At 44.3% G+C, this 24981-nt stretch overlaps 1 protein-coding gene across 1 annotated transcript in view; it reads left to right on the plus strand.

The window, feature by feature from the left end:
- HDGFL2 (HDGF like 2) overlaps positions 1-24981 on the plus strand; it is a gene marked incomplete at its 3' end in the record, with an annotated part of 529328 nt that overhangs the window by 89138 nt on the left and 415209 nt on the right. Inside the window, exon 5 of the mRNA XM_082254985.1 lies at positions 10682-10759. Within this exon, the coding sequence (XP_082111111.1) occupies positions 10682-10759 (78 nt within the window). The remainder of the gene's footprint in view (positions 1-10681; positions 10760-24981) is intronic.

A 24981-nucleotide genomic window follows, 5' to 3' on the forward strand; every position in this document is an offset into this window, starting at 1 on the left:
TTGTCACTAAATGATATATTGCTCACACATGCCATGGGTATATGTGAAATGACACCCCAAAATACATTCTGCTGTTTCTCCTGAGTACAGGGATACCACATGTGAGACTTTTTTGCAGTCTAGCCGAGTACAGGTCCTCGAAAGCCAACCCCCACTTTCAGGCTTTCCAAGGGCGTAAATTGTTGATTTCACTCCTGACTACCTATCACAGTTTCGGAGGCCATGAAATGCCAAGACAGCACAACCCCCCCCCCCCCCCAAATGACCCCTTTTCGGAAAGTAGACACCCTAAGCTATTTGCAGAGAGGCATGTTGGGTGTTTTGCAGATCTCACTTTTTGTCACAAAGTTTTGGAAATTGAAAAAAGAGGAAAAAAAATGCATTTTCCTGTTTTTTCTTCATTTTCCAAAAAAAATGAGAGATGCAAAATACTCACCATGCCTCTCAGCAAATAGATTAGAGTGTCTACTTTGCAAAATGGGGTCATTTTGGGGGGTTTTGTGCCATCTTGGCGTTTCATGGCCTTCAAAAGTGTGATAGGTAGTAAGGAGTGAGATCAACAATTTACGCCCTTAGAAAGCCTGAAAGGTGGGGAGTGGTTTTCCGGGTCCTGTACGCGGCTAGACTGCAAAAAAGTCTCACACATGGGGTATCCTTGTACTCAGGAGAAGCAGCAGAATGTATTTTGGGGTGTCATTTCACATATACCCATGGCATGTGTGAGCATTATATCATTTACTGACAACTTTGTGTAAAAAAATAAATAAATAATTTTCCTGAAACTTGTGGCAAAATATAAAATATTCCATGGACTCATCATGCCTCTCATCTAATAGCTTGGAGTGTCTACTTTGCAAAATGGGGTCATTTGGGGGGGTTTTGTGCCATTTTGGCATTTCATGGCCTTCAAAAGTGTGATAGGTAGTAAGGAGTGAGATCAACAATTTACGCCCTTAGAAAGCCTGAAGGTGGGGAGTGGTTTTCCGGGTCCTGTACGCGGCTAGACTGCAAAAAAGTCTCACACATGGGATATCCTTGTACTCGGGAGAAGCAGCAGAATGTATTTTGAGGTGTCATTTCACATATACCCATGGCATGTGTGAGCATTATATCATTTACTGACAACTTTGTGTAAAAAAAAAAAAAAAATAATAATTTTCCTGAAACTTGTGGCAAAATATAACATATTCCATGGACTCATCATGCCTCTCATCTAATAGCTTGGAGTGTCTACTTTGCAAAATGGGGTCATTTGGGGGGGGGTTTTGTGCCATTTTGGCATTTCATGGCCTTCAAAAGTGTGATAGGTAGTAAGGAGTGAGATCAACAATTTACGCCCTTAGAAAGCCAGAAGGTGCGGATTGGTTTTCCGGGTCCTGTATGCGGCTAGACTGACAAAAAGTCTCACACATGGGGTATCCCTGTACTCCGGAGAAGCAGCAGAATGTATTTTGGGGTGTCATTTCACATATACCCATGGCATGCGTGAGCAATATATTATTTAGTGACAACTTTGTGTAAAAAAAAAAAAAAACAAATTGTCATTTTCCTGAAACTTAGGGCAAAATATAAAATACTCCATGGACTCAATATGCCTCTCAGCAAATAGCTTTGGGTGTCTACTTTCCAAAAAGGGGTAATTTGGGGGGTGTTTGAACAGTCCTGGCATTTTATGCTCAATTTTAGCAACACATCACCCACTCTTCTAACCACTTGAAAACCAAGCCTTTTCTGTGAGTTTTTGTTTACATGAAAAAATATATTTTTTTCACAAGAAAATTACTTTGAACCCCCAAACATTATATATTTTTTTAAAGCAGAGGCCCTACAGAACAAAATGGTGGATGTTGCAATTTTTTTTGTTACACGGTATTTGCGCACACATTTTCCAAACGCAATTTTTGCGTAAAAAAAAAAACACTTTTTTTATTTTTAATGCAGAAATACACTATATAATTCCAAATTGTTTGGTAAAATTTAAAAGATGATCTTATGCCGAGTTCATAGACACCTAACATGACATGCTTTAAAAATTGCGCACGCCCGTGCCGCGGCAACAAACTACGTACGGTTTTAAAAGCCTTTAAAAGTCTTTACAGGTTACCACTTTGGACTTACAGAGGAGGTCTACCACAACAATTGCTGCCCTCGACCTGGCGTTCACGGCGATACCTCACATGCATGCTGAAATTGCGGTTTACATATGACACTAGACCAACGCTTGTGCGCGCATTTGCGCGCAAGCACGGGGGGACAGGGGGGCTTTATTTTTTTTTTTTTTTTAATTTGCTTTCTTATGTTATTTTGACACCTTTTCTTTCATTTTTTTTTCTTTAATCATTTTTATTGTTATCACGGTGAATTTAAATTTCCTCTTTGATAGCAATCTGTAGTGACAGGTACTCTTTTTAAAAAAAATTGGGGTCTTTTATACTCTAGATCTTTCCTCTGACCTTAACGCATCTGACCATACCAAAATTGGTGTGATAAAATACTTTCCCAATTTCCCAATGGCGCTGTTTATTTCTGGCGAAAAAGAAGTCATGAAATGCTCGTAGCCTCCGGCATCTTAGGCCATAGAGATGATTGGAGCCATTCTCCTCTCCAATCAGCTCTATGGTTAGATAATTGAACCACCGGCTGCACTCTCGGGTTAACCGGTGGGACAGGAGAGCCCGAGAAAAACCGTGGAAGGCAGCGGAAGGCGGCAGGAGGGGGGGGGGAGAGTCCCCTCCCACTGCATGTAAAAGCAGTCTAGCGGCCAATTATCCACTAGGATTGCTTTTACATGTAAGCCGACCGCTTGCTGTAAAAAACGATACCAAGATGATGCCTAAATCTGCAGGCATCATCCTGATATAACCACTCAAAGTCCAGCAACGTACCAGTACATTGCTGGTCTTTGTTTGGCATATAGGTTTTTTTTTTTTCATGCAGCCTGTGGGCTGAACAAAAAAAAGAGAACCTATCAGAAATAAGCACAGGAATAATGCGTAGTATTACTCATCATTAACCGCCCAAACAACCACCTACTGAATTTAATGATGGGTATACACGACACTATCCACGTATACCAAAATAGGATTTTAACTGCAGTGCTGAAATCAGAAAATCACCACAGCTGCTATCAGCAAAGGTATCCATGTATGCTGAGCGCAAACACTGTTTGTGTCAGAATATATGAAATCAATGCGTGGTAGCCGACGAGTACCTGCAAGAGAAACAGGTCACAAAAGAATGAAAAACAAACAAAGTACATTAAAAGTACATAGGAAGTGTAGAAGAACATAAAAAATGACTGAGACGACAACTATTTTTGGCTTTTATGTATTTTTTTTTTTCTTCTTCAAACGTCGAGTTCCAGGTTCGGGTCTCTCAAAATGACGATAGCCATCGAACATCTTTTGAGACCCTGTGTAAATGTGCCCTAAACTGTGCCGTGCTGTACCCTATGCTAATAATCCACTAGTGTGTGGTAGCGACGGAAACAGTCACCGTGGCAAAGACCAGGTCGGTCAAGACAGTCGGGACAATAATTCCGGGTGTCACGCCTAAATCCGCGCTTGCTGCAGACACGGCATCTTTTTTGGGGGTATCGTTTGGTAGGGGTACTCGGGAGGTATTGCGGAAAATGCCTCTCATGCAGCCGGCTCACTGCATCTGGTTGGGGAAGTTGGGCAGGAGCACCAGCTGAATACAGAAGGGCTCTGATTATCTCTTCTTGGAATTGAAAGAAGGATAATGTTCCAGCAGACGATTTGTATAAGACAAAAGCGTTGTAAACAGCCAATTGAAATAGGTATACAGACACTTTTTTGTACCAGCGTCTGGCCTTACGGGCAATTAAGTACGGTCCCATCATCTGGTCGTTGAAGTCCACCCCTCCCATTTTACGGTTATAGTCGTGGACACAGAGGGGTTTCTCAACAACAACACCGGTGACCGTAGTAATTTGGACTGCCGTGTCTGGGTGAATGGAGGACAGCACGTAAACGTTTCGTTTGTCCCTCCACTTCACTGCAAGCAATTCATCGCACCTCAAGCAGGCTCTCTCCCCCGAGCTCAGTGGGGCATTCACTAGCCGTTGGGGGAAGCCCCGGCGATTAGATCGCACGGTGCCACAAGCGCCAATTTGCAATTGATAGAGGTGTCTAAAAAGTGGCACGCTTGAATAGAAATTGTCCACGTACAAGTGGTACCCCTTTCCGAATAAGGGTGACACCAAGTCCCAAACTATCTTGCCGCTGCTCCCTATGTAGCCTGGGCAGTCGGGGGGCTCCACAGTGCTATCTTTTCCCTCATAGACACGGAAATTAACTGTATAGCCTGTGGCCCTGTCACAAAGCTTATACAACTTGACCCCGTATCTGGCACGCTTGCTGGGGAGGTACTGTTTGATAGCAAGGCGACCAGTAAACTTAATCAGGGACTCGTCAACGCAGACATCTTGTTGGGGGGTAAACAAGGCTGCGAACCGCTGATTGAAGTGGTCTATGAGGGGCCGAATTTTGTGGAGCCGATCATATTCAGGGTCTCCCCGAGGACGACAGAGTTCATTGTCGTTGAAATGCATGAACCGAAATATTTGTTGGTATCTAGCCCTGGACATAACAGCAGAGAACACGTACATTTGATGAATTGGGTCAGTGGACCAATATAACCGCAATTCATTCTTTCTTGTAATGCCCGTGTTGAAGGAAAGGCCCAGATAGGTTTTAAACTCCTGAATCGTAATAGGATTCCAGGCGAATGGTCTGGCAAGGGGTGAATTTGGGTTGGCGGCGATGAATTGTTGAGCGTACAAATTTGATTGGTCCACAATAGATCTGAAAAGATCTTCAGTGAAAAACAGCTCAAAAAAGTTTATGGGATTAAAACCAGCTGTTTCCACTTGGATTCCGGGTTGGGCGGTGAATGGGGGAAGTACTGGCGCTGTGGAATCTGTGGGCTGCCAATTAGGCTATGCCAGCGCTTCAGGGAGGACACTATGGGCTCTACGGGCCTGTCTTCGGATACGTGGTGGCTGCGGGCCACTACTCGGGCTAGCCACCGCACCAGCTTCAACTGCACTCAGGTGACTCGCCACGTCACCAGGTGATACTGCAGTGCTGGTTGAAGGTCCAGGGTGTACTAGGCCGCTCGTGCTTGCCAGTTCACGAGAAGTGTGAGCGGCACTAGTACTGGCACTCTGCTGCATACCAGAAACCTCCAGTTCTTGCAAGTCAACAACTCCAGAATGGGGTCGGGTACGCCTGACCCTAGCAGGGACCCCTCTGTCGGAGCTATCTGTCAGGGAGCCGCTGCTGTCATCTGGTTCGTATACTGACCCTGATTCTGACAGTGAGGCTTCCCCATCGCTCTCACGTGCAGCGGTCAGCATTTCGTAGACCTCTTCACCACTGTACCAACGTTTTGTCATTTTAGTAACTAAATTTACCGGTACAGTAGTGCGACTACTAGGTAATAAAAGCACCTGGTTGTCGAGGACTATTTGGTCGCTACAAAGAAAAACTGCTAGTGCTAACAGAGATCAGGCCTGACTCTGCTAACGCAGCGGTTTTGTGTGATGTGTTTTTTGGAAGTGTCAGTAATCTATTGATTACTACACTTGCCTGGGTAAGGTGGACTGGGCAGGGGGGCTAAACGCAGGTGCAAGCAGGAATCAGTGCTGATTGTGCAAACACTGCGTTTGGGGAACACTAAATTATGAGGACGCTAGTATAGTTCTGATCAGATCAGATATTGATCTGTTCAAACACTATACTAGTAACTGTGGTGTGGTGTGTGTGTGTTAGTGTACTTGACTCTAACTGACGCTAAGTAACGGTGGTGTAGTGGGACCCTGACGCTAACTAGCTAGCCTAAGTTGTGTCACCCGTGACGCTAATACAGTGATCGGTAATCACTGTATATAGTGAACACTGTGACAGGGAAGTGAAGGGGTTAAACTGGGGGAGATCAAGGGGTTAAACCTTTATAGAGGATAGATGGCGGGTGGCCTAAACTTATTTGGGCCTAGCGCAAGCGCAAATTAGGGTCACCAGTGACACTAAATACAGTGATCAGTAGTTATCTGATATACTGTATATATTAGTGCACTGTTTTATATGGAGTGAAGGGGTTAACTGGGGAAGATCAAGCGGTTAAAAGTTTATTAGGGAATAGGTGGCGGGTGCCCTAACCCTATATGGGCTTAGCGCAAGCGCAAATTAGGGTCACTAGTGACACTAAATACAGTGATCAGTATTTACCTATATACTGTATTTAGTGCACAGAGTAATAGGTAGTGAAGGGGTTAACTGGGGCTGATCAAGGGGTAAAAACTTTATTAGGGGATAGGTGGCGGGTACCCTAACCCTATTTGGGCCTAACGCAGGCGCAAACTACGCTCACAAGTGACACTTATACAGTGATCAGTAAAATATCTGTATACTACTGTATATAGTGTTCACTGTGAGGGGTTTGGGGGTGATCAGTGGGTGATCAGAGGTGATGAAGGGGTTAAATGTGCCTATGTGAGGTGTGTCAGTGTAGTGTTGGTGGAAACTCACGTTTTTGGTGTGTCTCTGTCTCTCTCCTGGAACCGAAAGGACTTTAGGAGGGACAGTGACATTACTTCCCCTGTCTGTGTTTACATTACACAGACAGGGGACAGATTGCCATTGGTGGGGACCGATCTACAGACACTGACCAAAAATCATTGGTCAGTATCTGATGATTGATCGGTTCCCTACCGAATGCCATCGGGATCGGGACCCGCGGCGCGCGGGAGCGCGCTCTGGAGCCGCGATCGCGCATCACGTTAATACTACGTGGCTGAGCGGTATCGTGCCGCACTGCCGCAGTAGTATTACCGCGCGCGGTCCTAAAGTGGTTAAGCATGCCAAAGAATAATGGCTTACTTCAAGACTACAGAGGAGGAGCTATGGGATGTTATAAAAATGTTTCCTTCATATGTAAATGTATTAGTTCACAGAGAGCAGTTCTCTGGGAGGGCAGGATCTGGGGAGTGGGCCTCTCCCTGTTCACACTGGTTGGCATAATGTAACTGGGCAGATTGTATTCTAATTGTGATCCATTCAATCCTGCCCAGCAGTAGCACTGCTAGCTTTTAAAACCTGCTGTATATGAAGGTGTTGTCTAAGTCAGTGTTTCTCACCTCCGGTCTTCAGGGGGCACACTAACAGGCCAGGTTTGCAAGAAAACTGAAATACATCACAGGTGATATCATTTGCTGCTCAGTGATTGCAGTATTCTAGTCTGCATCTCCCCAAAGTAATTCTTAAAATCTGGCCTGTTAGTGTGCCCTGCCTGAGGACTGGAGTTGAGACACTGGTCTAATTGAATAATGCTGTGATCTGTGAAGTGGGACTTGGGAAGTTTGGACTCTTCCTGCAGGGGTAACTGGTTGGCATTGAATGCTAATTAAATCCCACTCACCCCCAGAGCTGTGAAGGAAGTTACATAATTTGCAGAGTGTTAGACTTTAGCTGCTGCAGGAAGTGGCTGTGGAAGGAACAGAGCAACCTGGTACAGAGGTATGATCTATGTTGCAATTGATCATTCCATTCAGTTCTAGTGAAAAGAGTTCAGCTTTAACCACTTAAGCCCCGGAAGATTTTACCCCCTTCCTGACCAGGCCCTATTTTGCGATTCGGCACTACGTGACTTTAACGGACAATTGCGCGGTCGTGCGACGCTGTACCTAAACTAATTTGACGTCCTTTTTTTTCCCCACAAACAGAGATTTCTTTTGGTGGTATTTGATCACCTGTGCAATTTTTTTGATCATGCGCTATAAACATAAAAAGAGCGTAAATTTTGCAAAAATAACTATTTTTCACATTTTTTATATGAAATCCCCCCCCCCCCCCCCAAAAATGTAAAAATCAAAATTTTTTAACATTTTTGGCCAATTTGTTTTCTGCTAAATATGTTCGGTTAAAAATCGCAAAAAGCATATTTTGATTGGTTTGCGCAAAAGTTATTGCGTTTACTAACTAAAGGGAAAGATTTTTGTCTTTTTTTTTTAACGAGTAATGGCGGCGATCTGAGTTTTTTTTTTGGGGGGGGGTTTTTTTGCGGGACTGCGACATTGCGGCGGACAGATTGGACCCTTGACTGACATTTTTGACACTTTTGGGGGTACCAGTGACATTACTACAGTAATCAGTGCTATACATATGCACTGGTACTGTAAAAATGACACTGGCAGGGAAGGGGGTTAACTTTATTGGGGAAGGAGGGGTTAAGTGTGTCCCTAGGGGCGTGTTTCTAACTGTGCAGGGATGTGACTTTACATGTAACAGCAGAGATCAACGGTCCTACATAGCTGTTACACAGGGAAGAATGACAGGCGGCTTTGTTTACATTTGCCGCCTGCCTTTCTCCCTTCACGGCGGACGATCGCGAGTGACCGGCGGGCATCGGGTCCGCCGGTCACACACGCGGACTTGTTAGGGAACGAGCCGGGGCGGGAGCGTGCCTCCGGGAGGCGCGCGCCCGCCCGCTATTGGCTCACAGGCTATTGACGTACCCATACGTCACTTTGCCTGGCCGGGGCTGACCGCAGTATATGTACTTGCAGCGGTCGGCAAGTGGTTAACATAATCATAGCTTTTATTTATTGCTTTTATTTATTTATTTAACACCTTTACCTCAAATGGGAAAAATAAAATGTTGCTGTAATTGCTGTGTGAGCTGGAGTTTGGCTTCAGTTTGTTAGTGTATCTAAATCTGCTAGTTCATCTAACATTCCTTTTCCTCTAGACAGTGTAGCTGTCCAAAGGTGCCCCTGTGCTCCTTCATCCAGAGTGGGGGCACTATAATGGAGAAGGTGAGGTGTGTTACTGGCCAAATAACCTGGTGAAAACAGAGAGGGTAAAAAGCCAAAAAAAAAAAGAAGAAAACTAATGCTATCACCACATCTAAGGATTGATGAGCTACGATATACAATGTTGTACTAAATTTTTGGTTTTGGTAAACCAGTATATAGCTTATCAATTTCTATTATAGAAGTTCTCTTTAGGCCCCTTTCACACTAGTGCGACTTGTCCCATGATTTTGGACCGCAAAATCGCATGACAAGTCGTTTTCCATTATTTTCAATGAGCCCCATTCATATCAGTGCGTTTTGAAGTCGCACCGACTTCAAAGTAGTTCCTGCACTACTTTGCCACGATTTTAATGCATTTTGAGGCATATAGCCTTGCCCATGCTTTCAAAATCGCGACAAAAATCGCGCCGCGAAATCGCGGCAAAATTGCGTTGCAATAGTGTGAAAGGGGCCTTAATGCTAACAAGGGCTCTGTGTTTGTTTTTAATAGATCTGTATTCAATGCTCTCTAACTTTATGTGATGTGTGTTTTTAATCCTCTATTACAGTTAATGTATATTTATGTAGTTGGTACATTATTCAAGTTAAAGGGAAATTCCATTTAAAAATGAAATTTTTCCTATTAATAGTATGTTAAATATCTTTTGATATTATTAATTTTTTGGCTAGTTGCTTGTGAAGCTTAGCAAGTCTTATCGAAGTTGGACAATTAGCTTCTTCCTGTTCTTCATTGACCACTCTATTTCCTGTTATCTGAAACTGTTGTCCTTCTCTCTTGCCCAGGCATGCCAACTATTCATTATAACTGCCCCCATCCCTCCTCTCCTTAGTCAGAAAGCCTGTCTTCAAAGCCTTGTTTTGGCTAACCGCTTCCTAGTTACATAGTGAAGTTGAAAAAGACATCAGTCCATCCAGTTCAACCTGTGATGTGTGTGTGTGTTTGCTTTTAACCGTACATTGTATACCCCTGTATGTTGTGGTCTTTAAGGTGCCCATCTAATAGTTTTTTGAAACTATCAATGCTCCCTGCTGATACTACTGCTTGTGGAAGAGAATTCCACATCCTTACTGCTCTGACAGTAAAGAACCCCCTACGTATTTTAAGGTTAAACCGTTTTCCCTCTAGTTTTAGTGAGTGGCCACGTGTCTTATTGTATTCCCTTTCTCTGAATAGTGTTTTCCTTATGCTAGGGTCATCCCCAGTACAGTATTTGTACATTGATATCATATCCCCCCTCAAGCATCTCTTCTCCAGAGAGAATAAGTTCAGTGCTTGTAGTCTTTCCTCATAGCTGATGCCCTCCATTCCCCTAATTAGTTTTGTTGCCCTTCTCTGGGCTCTCTCCAGTTCCAGCACATCCTTCCTGAGGACCGGTGCCCAGAACTGGACGGAATGCTCCTGAGAGAGAGAGGGAGGGAGGGAGAGGAAAAGCAGGCAAGTAGGCATGGTAAGTATGTTATGCTTACTGCATGTGGCTAAAGCAGCACATGGGACCCACACAGAGAGACGCACACTTCTTACAAATGACGGTCACTTTCTAAAATTAATTATTTATGTTGGAACACGCCCAGCAGCTGGGGAGCAATGGCACACCCAGCTGCTGTAAAAGACTGAGGGAGCTGAGGAAATAAAATCATGTGACTGGAGCACTTTTGAACAAATATAAGGTACAAAGGACTTTTTAATTCATTTGCACACAACAGATCGATTTTAAAAGATCATTACATTTCAATAATGATTTTTACAGTGCTTGCCTGTAGTATTTCTTTAATGTATTCCAAATAGATTGGGCACAAAGAATATTCTTGGCAAACCTGTTATCTCTTTTGTTTACTTTCCAACAGCCTCCCAAACATACATCCAGTGAAATGGAGCCAGAAAGTGTCTCTTCATCTGAGGAAGAAAACTCTAACAGTGATGAGGTAACAGTGTTTTAAGAGAGTACGTTGTGTGTGATGATTTAAAGTGATATAAAAAAAAAAAAACTCACGTTATACTTACCTGCTTTGTGTAATTTTTTTGCATAGAGCAGCCCCAATCCTCTTCTCGGGTACCCCAATGCATATTTGACTACATTCTCAAAAAATTTATAGGGGCACTTTTTTTTTCTGTAGACAGTCTTATTTTAATTAGGGGTGGGGCATTCATTTGTAGATGTGGCCTAGATGGAGATGGGTAGTGTGGCACATGAATTGGGCATGGTTTAAAGTATGCTTAATAGTGGGCGTGTCCTAAGGGGGTGGTTAAATAGAGTCTGAGGTAAAAGAGGGATGGAGAGAGAAGGAAGAGAGAAAGAGGTAACGAGAGAGAAAGGGATGGGGGGGGGGGGGAAAGAGAAAAAAATAAAAGTACTAGGGTGTGAAGGAAAGAAAGAGGGAGGGAGGGAGAGAGTGAAACAAAAGGAAACAAGATGGAGGGACAGCAGGCCCAGATCCTACACCACAATAGCAATATGTGTATGCCATAAAGTTTAACAATCAGCAGATAAAGATGCTCCAAACACCATCCACCCAGGCAGATCCCATCAAACTGATACAGGAGATGGTCAGAGAGTGTGCGGACAGAATACAGGTGATAGTCAGAGACTGCGAACATGATACAGGAGATGGTCAGACATTGCGGCCATAATCCAGTTGATTGTCAGATTGTGGACATGATACAGGTGATAGTCAGAGATTGCGGACATGATGCAGAAGATGGTCATATTGCGGACTTGATGCACAAGATGGGTTCAGAAATTGCGGACATGATAGAGATGGTCAAAGGCTGAGGACACAGCTGACAGCAGAGGCTTCTCACACAGCCTTGAATGTGTAGAATGTTTTGTGTATGGGGGAAGGGTGGGACGTCAGTGTGGTTTGCTCAGTACACAAACCCAGGTGTGTGTGTGTGTCTCTGGAAATGGCTGCTGCACGCCCTCCCTCAAAAAAACAACAGGGTAAGATCCCAGCTATTGTCATTTCCCCAGAGATGGAGCTGCAGAGAGCCCAAATTGCACAGTAGAAACGTACATCTGCTTTCATGCACTCTAGCCTCAAATGTGCTGCAGAGTTCAGCTCAAGAGAGCCCTGCCATATCCATCTTCATCTTTACAAGGCTGCCCACGCCCCCTCTCTGACACCCGCCAAATCAGAGAGAGGCAAACACCACCTGACCACTTTGCATACTAAATATTTTGGAGAGGAGGATGATCTGAGAAAGCTCTGAAGTTAACCTGTGTTACCCCAGCGCTGTGGTGGTTTCTACAATGCATTGCAGAGTGTACTTGTCAGGGCACAAACACCAGGAGAAGGGCTCTAGGACCCAGCAGCACTATCAGCACTTTGGCAGGAGAAGGACTTTAGGACCCAGCAGCACTACCAGCAATTTACCTGGGCCTATATAAGGAAGCCTGCCAGTGATTTTAGTTGCTGGTTAATCTTCGGCTCTTCCAGTGTGTTATCCTTGTGATATTCCAGTTCCTGTCTCCTGTTACCGACCCAGCTTGTCCTTGTCCATTATTACTGTTAATGTAATGATGACATTGGCAAAGAAGGGGTTAACATGGGTGATCAAGGAGTTAAATATGAGCCTAGGGGAGTAATTCTAACTGTGGGAGGCGTGGCTTCTGAAATTACCATAGAGACATGTGATCCTATATAGAAGGATCACATGGGCTCTATGATCATTGCAGGGAGAAGAACAGTCGGCTGTGTTTACAACAGCCAACTGTCCTTCTCTCTCAGCGGGGAACGATCGCGGGTGTCAGGCGGCAATCGGAGCCGTGCATCGGCTTCCCCACTGATGAGCGGGGGTGGGAGCGCACTGGTGGCGCCGCGCACTCGCCCCCTAGCCTACTCAGAGCGAGCGCCATACTTGTACGGCGATTCACCCTGGAGCGGCTGCCTGCCCCAGTAAAACTGCGGCGGGCGGTCCTTAAGCAGTTAAATGAGGACATTGTGCTACCCTCCTTGGAATTTGCACTGCATACTTTGGATGTGGTTTGGGCAATCAGGTTGTACTTGGCAACTACTGAGTCTTTTTGAAAGTCTGATTCGCTTTTTGTACTCACGGATGGACCAAAGAAAGGGCTGCCTGCATCTGCTGTGACTATTTCCAGATGGATCAAACAGACAGTTGAGCAGGCTTATTCATTTTAGGGTTTAAGGTAAAAAAATTGATTTTCAATACAACTTACCTGTAAAATCCATCACGGGACACAGAGCCATAATCATAACATATGGGTTATATAGGCCACCTACAGGTGAAGGACACTGGCAACCAATCAGAATTGATGACCCCCTAAATAGCCCCTCCCACACAGGAAGTACCTCAGTTTTGTAGCAAGCAATAAAAGACCCCATAGAAGAGGGGAGGGACCTCTGTCCCGTGATGTACTTCAAGAAATGGATTTTACAGGTAAGTTGTATTAAAAATCTACTTTTCTTTTCATACATCACGGGACACAGAGCCATAATCATAACATATGGGATGTCCCAAAGCAATGCATCTGAGGGAAGGGGGACACCAAAACAATACCGCTATCTGACCCTTAACTGAAGGATTACACCGCTGCCTGCAGTACACTGCGGCCAAAAGCAGACTCCTTCTGGGTTCCATATAGTTCATATTCCTATCGCACACCTTCCTGGTTTGTAGGCTTGTGTATATTGGGTGCTGAAGCGATCACCAGTTGGCAACTGGATTAGTTACAAGTAAATACATATTCGCCAGCACACCAAAGCTCTTGCAAAAGCAGTCCAAAACTTTATTGAAGTTACGATCACATCAAAAAATAGTGCAACGTTTCGGAGCCGCACAGGACCCCCTTCGTCAGGCATCACATGCCTGACGAAGGGGTTTTGGTGTTCTGGCGAATATGTATTTACTTCCTTCCAACATGGATGTGATTTCATAGTAGTTCTGGCTACAAAACGCGGCTCTTCTCAAAGGGATTTCAAATCGAGCCTGTTCCATATTTGGCCATAGTTTTATTTCCCTATGCCGGCACCAGTCCATAAATCTGCCTAAGTGTATAGTCTGGTAGTACCTCCTCATATCTGGGACAGATAGCCCTCCTTCTTTTCTTAGGGTCATAACCCTCTTACTCAATCTTGGGTGCTTGGCTGCCCAGATAAATTCCTTCCACATAGTATCCATTTTTTTAAAGAATTTCTGCGGTATGTATATAGGTAGGGTTTGAAAGAGATACAAACATTTTGGAAGGATAGACATTTTTATAATGTTACATCTGGCCAACCATGAGAACATTCCCTTTCCCCATTTGTGCAGCAGGATTCGAATAGATTTCATCAATGTGGGAAAATTTTCATCATACAGTTGAGAGAAATGTGGCGTGATTTGCAAGCCTAGGTATTTCACTGCTCTATTTGTCCATTTCAATCCAAAATTCAATCTTAATTGTTGCAGCAATTTTTGTCCTAGCCCCACTCCCATCGCTTCCGATTTGTTTAGATTTATTTTAAGATTGGATAGTTTTCTGTATTCATCGAAATCTCTCAGAAGGTTGGGGAGCGAGATAATCGGGTTGGTGAGAGTGAACAGCATGTTGTCTGCGAAGGCAGATATCTTGTGTTGATGTTGACCGATTCTAATTCCTGTGATATCTGAGTTTAATCTTACTTTACATAGAAAGGGTTCCAACGTCAAGATAAATAACGGGTGAGAGAGGGCATCCCTGTCTAGTTCCATTTTGAATCAGTATATCTTCCGACAAGATGCTGTTCACTCTCACCTTCGCCGAGGGGTTTGAATAGATCTGTGCGATCCAATTCAAAACTGTTTCGTCCATGCCCACATATCTTAATACCGCCATCATAAACTTCAAACTTACTCTATCAAAAGCTTTTTCAGCATCTGTACTTATAAATACTTTTTAACTGTTTTTGCTGCGCTACATATAATGGGTTTAATACCTTTATCGTGTTATCGCGAGCTTCTCTCAACAGAGTAAATCCTACTTGATCTAGGTTTACTAACTTTGCTATATATTTTTGAATTCTAGTAGCTATGATTTTTGTAAATATTTTCAAATCTGTGTTTAACCACCTCAATACCGGCCCATAGTACATATACGTCCTGAGTTTAAAGCTAAATACCGGTGTTATGGCAGCAGATAGCTGCCATAACCCTGGTATTTTTTTAAACTGCAGGCGATGGGCTTTCCGATAAGGGTGGTCCCAGCGGCGGATTCGCCGCAAGATCACCCTCCGGGATGGCGGAAGGGGTGCCCCCCCCCTCCCGCCACGTCCCGGTCCTTTACCCCGCTTACCGGACCCGCCGGCAGCGAAAACGATCGGGTCCCGGATCCTCACAGACAGGATGTCGAGTGAGGGCAAGCTTGCCCTCACTCGACTCTTTTTTTTTTTTTTTTTTCCTTTCCATCTTTATTAGTGTACTTGTGAGATCTGAGGACTTTTTGACCCCAGATCTCACAAAAAAGAGGTCCTGTCGTGCCTATTTCTATTACAAGGAATGTTTACATTCCTTGTATTGGAAATAAAAATGATAAATTTTTTTTTTTTTTAAAAAACGGTGTAAAAATAATAATAAAATAGTAAAAAAAAAAAATTAAAGCGTCCTGTCCCCGTTAGCTCGCGCGCAGAAGCGAACGCACACGGAAACCCCGCCCACATATGTAAACGGTGTTCAAACCACACATGTGAGGTATTGCCGCGATCGTTGGAGCGAGAGCAATAATTTGAGCCCTAGACCTCCTCTGTAACTCTAAGATGGCAACCTGTAGAAATTTTTAAAGTGTCGCCTATGGGGATTTTTAAGTACCAAAGTTCGTCGCCATTCCGTGAGCGTGCGCAATTTTGAAGCATGACATGTTGGGTATCTATTTACTCGGCGTAACATAATCTTTCACATTATGGAAAAAAATTGTGCTAACTTTACTGGATTCTTATTTTTTAATTCAAAAAAGTGATTTTTTTCCAAAAAAATTGCGTTTGGAAGACCGCTGCACAAATACGGTGTGATAAAAAATATTACAATAATCTCCATTTTATTCTCTAGGGTCTCTGCTAAAAAAAAATATATAATGTTTGGGGGTTCTAAGTAGTTTTCTAGCAAAAACAACTGATTTTAGCTTAGAAACGCCAAATGTCAAAAATAGGCCTAGTAGGCAAGTGGTTAATAAAGATATGGGTCTGTAGCTGGAGCATGATGTTGGATCTTTATCTTCCTTAAGTATTACCGTTATGTGGGCATGAAGTGTTTCTCTCAATATTTTCTTGCCCTTGCCCCATGCATTGAACATTTCCACCATGAATTTCTTTAGCTGTGGAGCAAATGTTTTAGAATATTGGTTAGTATATCCATCTGGGCCTGGTGCTTTCCCTATTTTAAGATCAGAAATTGCTACATCTAATTCGTCTTCTGTAATCTCAGAGCCCAAATCCCCTCTTTCGCTTTCTGTTAGTTGAGGCATCTGAGATGTTTCCAAATAGTCCTCTATTTGAGGTGATTTCAGGCTCCGAGTTTCCAGATTATATAATGATGACTAGTATGTTTTGAATTCTTGGGCTATTTGTCTTGTTAGCACTGCCTTCTGGCCGTTTCTCGTTATTTTTTGTGGAACGTATGTATTTAGCGTCTGTTCTCTCAAGGCTCTTGCCAGAGATCTCCCACACTTATCACCCATTTCATATGCGTTTTTCCGACTAATCTGTAGTGCTGATCTTGCTTTGTAGAATAGTATATCATTGATTTCCCCCCTAACTCTCATCAATTTATTTTTCGTAGTTATGTTTTTGGGTTGCTTCTAATTTTTGCAGTTCTAGTAATAAGGCCTCGAGTTGTGCCGTTCGTTTTTTTTTTTTTTTTAAATTCTTGAGCCATTTTTAATCAGGATACCCCTTATTACAGCTTTATGTGCCTCCCAGATAGTACATGGGTCTGTGTCTATTGTCTTGTTATTTAGAAAAAAATCTTCTAATTAATTTTTTAATATCCATTTTGACCATTTCATCTTGTAATAGGCTTTCATTTAGCCTCCATGTTTGGTGTCTACCACCTTGCTCGTTTCGTAGTTCATATTCCATCGTAATTGGAGCATGGTCTGACCATGTAATCGTGCCAATCTGTATATTGTTAATTGCGTGTAATTGGTTGTGTGGGATAAAAAAATAGTCTATCCTCGAGTATTGTTGGTATCCCGGCGAGAAGAACGTGTAATCGCGTTCATCCGGATGCACTATGCGCCATGCATCTTTCAATTGCGCTTCATAAAGAGCCTTTGATATATTTTTCCTAATTCTTACTGGAGTAGAGGAGTGTCCTACTGATGTATCCTCTGAGGGGATTAAAGAGATATTAAAGTCACCCCCGACTATTAAATGTCCTTCTTTGTAATCCAAAAGTTCCCTAATCTTGCTCCCTATGAATTTGTCTTGCTGGCTATTAGGTGAGTATAGGGAAGCTAGTGTGACCTTGACATTTCCTATAGGTTCCCTTTTAAGAATAATGATCTTCCATTTGCGTCTTAGTTCATACTTCCATGGGACATTTTTTGCTATAATCGATACTCCTTTAGATTTAGACTCTTTATTTGTTGCATGGTATGATATCGGATAGAATCTATTTTTTAGAATTGGTAATTTGTCATCTCAGAAGTGTATCTCCTGTATGAGGGCTATATCTACCTTAGATCTTTTTAGATCATTTAACAAGACTTTCCTCTTTTTGGGTGTATTCAGTCCTTTCACATTTAACGTCGGTATATGTATTGCTTCCATTTTACTCCCCCACCTCTAGAACTTTATAGAAGAAAAAAAAAATAGAGATAAAAAAAAGCGGGGTGAAAAAAAAAAAAAGGGGAAAAAAAAGGGGAAGACAAAATTTTACACAAATTTCTACTCACTGGGATCTGTCCCCTCCAATCCCCACTAGAAAGAGGAGTAAGTCCTCTTTGTTTAACTTACGTTATGGTGCTCTTTTCCTCAACTACCACCTATACCTTAGAGCAGTTTTCCTATTTGGGATTAGAGCCAGTATTGGTGGGGGCACTCTGCCCCAATCCCTCCCCTCTCCCCACCCGCCCCTATTCATTTCCATATATAGTTCCTAGTAATTCTTTATTGTTACCCATTATCCCATATTCACCTGCTCCTCTAAAAGGACTCATGTTTATCCTGTTCCCATTACCCCTGAAGTATAAATATCCCACTTCTCAAAAAACATAGAGGCAGGAAGGGAGACAGGGAGAGAGAAAGTGGGTATTTCTCTCCCCCCCCATCCCCCCCTCCCCACTACTAGGGAGGGAAAAAAAAAGAAAGTGAAAAAATGAAATTAATAAAAAGAAAGGGAAAAATTGCCCAGAAGATTATTACTAAGAGTACTATATCACACTAGATCTTCATTTTGATCTTCAAAACTATTCCCTTGCCCCCTGGTAACCGAAGAGGGGAGAAAAGACACAGTGGATCTATATCCACACTAAACCAAAAAAAAAAATCAGACCCCCGATGGGGATATTATAACATCAAAATCATAGGTGCAATTTTCTCATGTGTAATATAATCTCATTTATAGTTACAATAAAAAAGTGAGAGAAAAAAAAAAAAAGTGATTATTAAAAATATATATTTAAAAAAGGAAAAAAAATTGTGCTAGTGCCTTTAGTGAAAAAAACATTTGTGTATACACACACCAATAAAAAAGAAAAACACAAAAAAAAAATAAAATTGAAAACAAACCACACCAAAAAAAAAAAAACCTGTGATGTTTAGTGAATACTCTTCCCTCCTTTATGTAGTCCAGGTTTACCTGGTTGTGATCAAAAATTATAATTAAATTTAAAATGATGTGCATTGTGTGTCTTTAAACCCCTACCTAACATCATTTCACCTCTTACAGGGGAGGGAGACACAATTCATTTTAGAACGAGAAACTTGTATCTTTACAGGAAAGGAGGAGGTTTTCCATACCCATTTCCTCTCTATCTTTATAACATCCCCTTATCTCTACAAGGTTATATCCTATCTCAGGACTTTTAACTCCATTCTTATTGTTTCTAAGCTCCCAACCGCAGGAGAGGTTAAGGCCCCGTTCACACTGGGGCGACGCTACTTCCCGGGGCGACCTCACAGGTCGCGGTGCGAGAAGCAGCCGGAGCGGCCGGCACGGACTTCATAACATTGAAGCCTATGCAGGTCGCTCCGGGTCGCCCCAAAGAAGCTCCGGACCCTTTTTCTAAGTCGGAGCGACTTGTGTCGCTCCTATTAGAACGAGTCCACAGCTTCTCTATGTGAGGCGACCTGTCAGGCGACCAGGTCGCCCCAGTGTGAACGGGGGCTTAGAGGGGTAGCGAAGAAAGGAAAAAAAAAAACAAACAAAAAAAAGTAAGGGACTAAGGGGAGTCCATCAGGCGTCCGGCTTTCATCTCCTAGTCCTCCTCACGCCTCTATCTTCTCCCCTGTCTATAGTTGCCGTTGGGGTGTATAGTCCACGGGGGATATCCACAAGCCAATACGGTATTTGTATAGTGTGTATTTCCAGAAATTTAAAAAGCTTGTTCAAGTCATTTGGGGACCTTAATGTAAATGATCTGGGCCCTTTTCGAATAGTCACCGAGAATGGGTACCCCCATCTATACGTGTAGCCTTTTATTTTAACTGTATCCAGTAGAGGGCGCAGAATGGTTCTTCGTTGTAGGGTAGGTTTTGATACGTCTGGTAATATCTTAATTTTAATTGTTTCATACTCAATTGTGCCCAGGTCCCATGTCCTCTGTAATATCTCCTCTTTTTGCTGGTATCTCAACAAACGGCATAGAACATAGCAATCTGGGACTGATCTAGCGATCTGCGACTGATCCCGATCTGTGACTGGCTGTACTCTGCGACTGATAGTGATCTGCGACCGACTGACCGGGCTCTGTGACCGATAGCGATTTGGGACTGACTGACTGTGCCCTGCGACTGATAGCGATCTGTGACTGACCGACCGTGCTCTGTGACTGGCTGCCGTGCTCTGAGACTGATAGAGATCTGTGACTGACCTGCTCTGCGACTGATAGCGATCTGCGACTGACTGACCGTACTCTGTGACTGATAGTAATCTGCGACCGACTGACCGTGCTCTGTGACTGTTAGCGACCTGTGACTGACTGTGCCCTGTGACTGGCTGTGCCCTTGACTGACTGTGCACTGGGACCGACCGTGATGGTGCACTGCAACTGACTGAGCGTGCTCTTCGACTGAGTACCTGGGAAGACTGTTAAGTATCTTAGCAACTGGTGAGTATCAACTGGTGAATATCCTAACGACTGAGTATCTTAGCGACTGGTGAGTACCCCAGGTTTTAGTACCAGGGGAGATAGAGGTAGTGTAGGTAAGGAATAGCAGATTGTTACCATTTTCCCCATAGAGGAGTGGGTAATAATGTCCGACATGATTGCGGATGCCACTCAGTGCACTTCCTGCTCCATGTATGCGTTCCTTGATGAACCAATCAAGGGCGAATACTGCTGTGCAGGATGTGAGCTACTTGTTTCTCTGGAAGCCCAGATCCTGGATCTAGAAAATATAGTGGCAACACTGCGTTGCATCAACAACCTGGAAAGGAGCTTGGACATTACCCATCAGGCACTGGCAGGGGCCAGCATAGAGGAGGGAGGAGTAGAGGAGACGCAGGCTTCAAAGGTAAGCAGTTGGGTGACCGTTAGGAAGGGTAGTGGGAAGAGTGTCAGGGAGGCCAGTCCTGAGTTGTTTCACCCTAACAAATTTGCCGAGTTGCAGGTTGAGGGGGATATCAGCTCAGGGGTGGCAGTGCTGGAGCAGGCGCCCTCCCCCAGCTGCCAGGGGAGTGGCGGCTCCAGGAAGAAGGGGGGCAGTGTCTCGGGAAAGGTTAGACAGGTTGTGGTAGTTGGGAAGTCAATTATCAAGAGAACAGAGAGGGCACTCTGTCAAAGATTGCGGTAGCCGAACAGTATGTTTACCGGACGCTCGAGTTCGGCATATCGCTGATTGGGTAGACAGATTATTGGGCGGGGCTGGAGATGACCCAGCGGTCATGGTGCATGTAGGCACTAACGACCAAGTAAAAGGAAGGTGGAGGATCCTAAAGAACGATTTCAGGGACTTGGGTAATAGATTGAGGAATAGGACCTCCAAGGTGGTTTTCTCTGAAATACTGCCGGTACCTCGAGCCACACAAGAGAGGCAGAAGGAGATTAGGGAACTTAACAAGTGGCTGAGGAATTGGGGTAGGAAGGAGGGGTTTGGGTTCCTGGAGAACTGGGCTGACTTCTCAGTTGGCTACCGGCTCTTTAGTAAGGATGGGCTGCACCTTAATTGGGATGGTACAGCTCTTTTAGGGAGAAAGATGGCCACCAAGTTGGAGGGGCTTTTAAACTAGGAGACGGGGGGAGGGCTCAGATGTAGAGTCAGTGAGGAGGGAGCAAAGGACAGAAGGCAGTTGTAGAGTCAGCAGCGACAGTAGTTCTCTAACGTCAATTGGGGGGTCTGTGCGGGAAAACATCAGACCAAACAGGAATAAGCATAATCACCATTCACGATCAACTTCCACAAAACTAAGAGGGGTATATGCTAATGCCAGGAGCCTAGCTAATAAAATGGATGAGTTGGAATTTGTTAGTACCTGAGGAAGACATAGACCTTGTGCGAATAACGGAAACTTGGTTTGACCCCTCACATGACTAGCTTGCCAATATCCAAGGGTATTCGGTGTACCGGAAGGACAGGGTAGGAAAAAGAGGGGGAGGGGTATGTCTCTATGTCAAGGATAATGTAAGGGTGATAGAGAGGAATGATATTATGGAAGGGATGAGTATGGAGTTAGAATCCGTGTGGGTAGAACTCCATAGGGAAGGAGAAAAGTAATTGTGGGGGTTTGCTGTAGGCCACCCAACCAAAGGGAGGAGGTAGAGCTGGAATTTATATCACTGTTGGGTAAAGTGGCAAAACTGGGATCAGTCATCATATTGGGGGACTTCAATTATCCCGACTTTAACTGGGAAGAGGGGACTTTGAGAGAATGCATCTTTGAGAGACAAATAGCGGAGGATAGTTCTTGTCAAACCAATCTCTTAACATTCTACGAGGAGGTGAGCTGTGAGCTAGATAGGGGCAGACCAGTGGATGTGGTGTACCTGGATTTCCCCAAGGCATGTGATACAGTTCCACACAAGCGCCTAATTTAGAAAATAAGGTCTGCAGGTATCGACCGCAAGGTTTGCTCTTGGATACGGAATTGGCTAAAAGGGTGTGTCCAAAGGGTGGTAATAAACAGTGCATACTCAGACTGGTCTGAGGTGGTAAGCGGGGTCCCCCAAGGCTCAGTCCTGGGACCAACCTTGTTCAATTTATTCATAAACAGCATTGAGGACGGGATCAGTAGTTCTATATCAGTTTTTGCAGATGACACAAAATTGGGCAGGGCAATAACTGCACAGCATGAAGCAGATATCCTACAAAATGACCTGGACAAAATAACGGAGTGGGCAACGACATTGCAAATGAGGTTTAATGTGGAGAAGTGTAAGGTTTTGCACTTGGGGACTAAAAACATAAAAGCACAATACACGTTAATGGGGGGAACCCTTGGGGGAATCAAAAATGGAGAAAGATCTGGGAGTCTTGGTAGATGATAGACTAGGCAATAGCATGCAATGTCAAGCGGCAGCTGCCAAAGCCAGCAGAATATTAGCATGCATAACGAAATGGATGTATTCCAGAGATAAGACTATAATCCTTCCACTTTATAAAACTCTGGTCCGACCACATCTGGAGTATTCTGTCCAGTTCTGGTCGCCAGTCCTCAGGAGGGATGTGTTGGAGCTGGAGAGGATCCAGAGAAGGGCAACTAAACTAATTAGGGGATTGGAGGACCTTAATTATGAAAAGCATCTGCAATTGCTTGATTTATTCTCCCTGGAGAAGAGACGCTTGAGAGGGGACATGATAGCAATTAATAAATATCTCAATGGTGATCTCGGCATAGAAAAAAAGCTATTCAGCCGTAGGGAGTGCATGAGGACTCGAGGGCATACATTGCGATTAGAGGAGAAGCGTTTTAACCTCAGGCAACGGGGGAGGGGGGGGGTTCTTTACTCTTAGAGCTACAAGATTGTGGAATTCTCTACCACAAGAGGTGGTTTCTGCGGGAAGTATGGTGGCATTCAAGAGACTCTTAAGGCCCGTACACACGTACCGATCGTCGGCATACAAACGTCGGTGGACGAAGGATCTGCCGATTGTACGCGTGTTAGTATGGTGCCTCCGACAGATGTCTGCGCACAATCCGCGGACAAAAGTCTTTCGTGCAAACATGAAAATATTTGTATGCCGACACCAGAACGGACGATTGTTCGCCTGTCAGTACAGAATTCGGCCGACAGACCGCAGATTTGCAAGACTGGGCATGCTCAGAAAATAGAAAACACAGGGAAAGTTAACCATTACATGACATCACTTCTGCAGTCGGCGGACAAAATTCTTGTGCTGTCCTTGTGCTGTCTTTGCACTTTTCAGCAGACACCGACATCCCGGGGAGAAAAGAGGAACATTTGTATGCCGACCATCGGTACGTGTGTACGGGGCTTTAGACCTACATCTCAAGGATCAGAACATTCAGGGGTATGTGAGAGGATTACGGCCACACACACCTACACAGGTTGAACTGGATGGGTCTTTATTCAACCTCACCTACTATATAACATCCCGGGGGCTTTTCCCCTTTAGCTGTCTGGGAATGGTGATCCTATGTACTCGTTCAATCTCTACATTTGCAGGTGATTCATTCGTCAACACCTTCAGTATTATATTCTTTACCTTTTCTCTTAGGTTATTAGATTATAATTTTTTTATTAAAAAAATGTTTCCAAGTTATTAACAATTGTTTCTCTGTCGCTCATTGACAGACGCAGTCCTCTTGATTAATATCAAATTGGGTTATACTGCCCTCTACAGGAGTAGGACACTAGGCTGAAGGAAAACGTTCTGGCCACACCTTAGGGGCAGTCCCAGAGGGTATATCTTCTCTCTCTCTGCTACAGGATGTTAGTTTTTTTCTGTCTAGTCAGGAGTAAGGACCTAAGTTCCTTGCTGGGATCTTTGGTCCTGGCAAGATTTTTTTTTTTTTTAGAAAAAATTTTTCTCTTACGTCCTCCGACAGTCGCTGCCTCTTCATATTCGTCACAATGGGTATTAGACTTTGCTCCGAAGGAGTAGCTAGGCAACAGAATATGTTAACATTAAAGCTTTTAACATATCCCACCCACAGGGGGTGGTCCCCTCAGTCAATACCCTCCTACTTCCTGCAACCATATCTCAGTTTCAATGTCTAGCTTGTCAGGAGTAGCTGGATCTCTCTATGCTGGGGCTTTTTGCCTCAGCCTCTCTTCTTTTTTGATTTTTTGTTTGAGTTTTTTCTCTCTCTTTACTTAGCTGTTCTTTTTGTCAGCGTTAGTTCTTCTGATGAAGAGGATTCATGCGGGCTGGGTCTCGGGCTGATCCCCCTGGTCGTGGGTCAGTGGCTTCCCAGCCTGCCGTCGAGCGTTCAGCCAGGTAACGCTCCTGGCGCAGTGAACGACCCATCCCTGTTCGGTGCAGGGATGATTGGTGGGGTGGCTACCTCACTGGACGCTGTGCGGTTTCTTAACCCCGATTTTGTGCGTCCTGGATGCGACTCTCCCTGCCTCATGTGCAGCGGCTTGTTCGCCTGTGCGGGTTCCCCACGCCATTATGAGGTAAGTGTGTCTGTGGGGACCTGTCTGTCGGGGGGGGGGGGGGGGTGTCAGTCTGGGACTGTGTAACCTGCCTCTGTTCATCACACTTTTTGTCTCCCTATCGCTCTGGCTGCATGCTGTGGGCTGCAGGGGGGGGGGGGGGGGCTGTGTGGCACTGTCTTTGTCAGCCTGTGTACAGTGTGAAGGGCTGTGTGCTGTGGGGCATGTTTTTGTCTTTGGGCACGATACAGCGATCGCTGCGGCGATCCGCCATGTTTTTTACATGGGTGGTGTTATATGTATCACAGTAGTGGGGGAGCGGCGGTTTCGGCGCCAAACGGCGCCATTTTGCCTGCGCTCGCTCCAGCCGCATGTTTTCACTGCGGGCGGCCATTTTCTTGTAGCCTTCCATAGGCTTTAATAGAGCGCCCTGATTGCATCACTTCCTCT

The sequence above is a fragment of the Pelophylax lessonae genome (genome assembly GCF_965119305.1).
Source record: "Pelophylax lessonae genome assembly, chromosome: 1".
Lineage (NCBI taxonomy): Eukaryota > Metazoa > Chordata > Amphibia > Anura > Ranidae > Pelophylax > Pelophylax lessonae.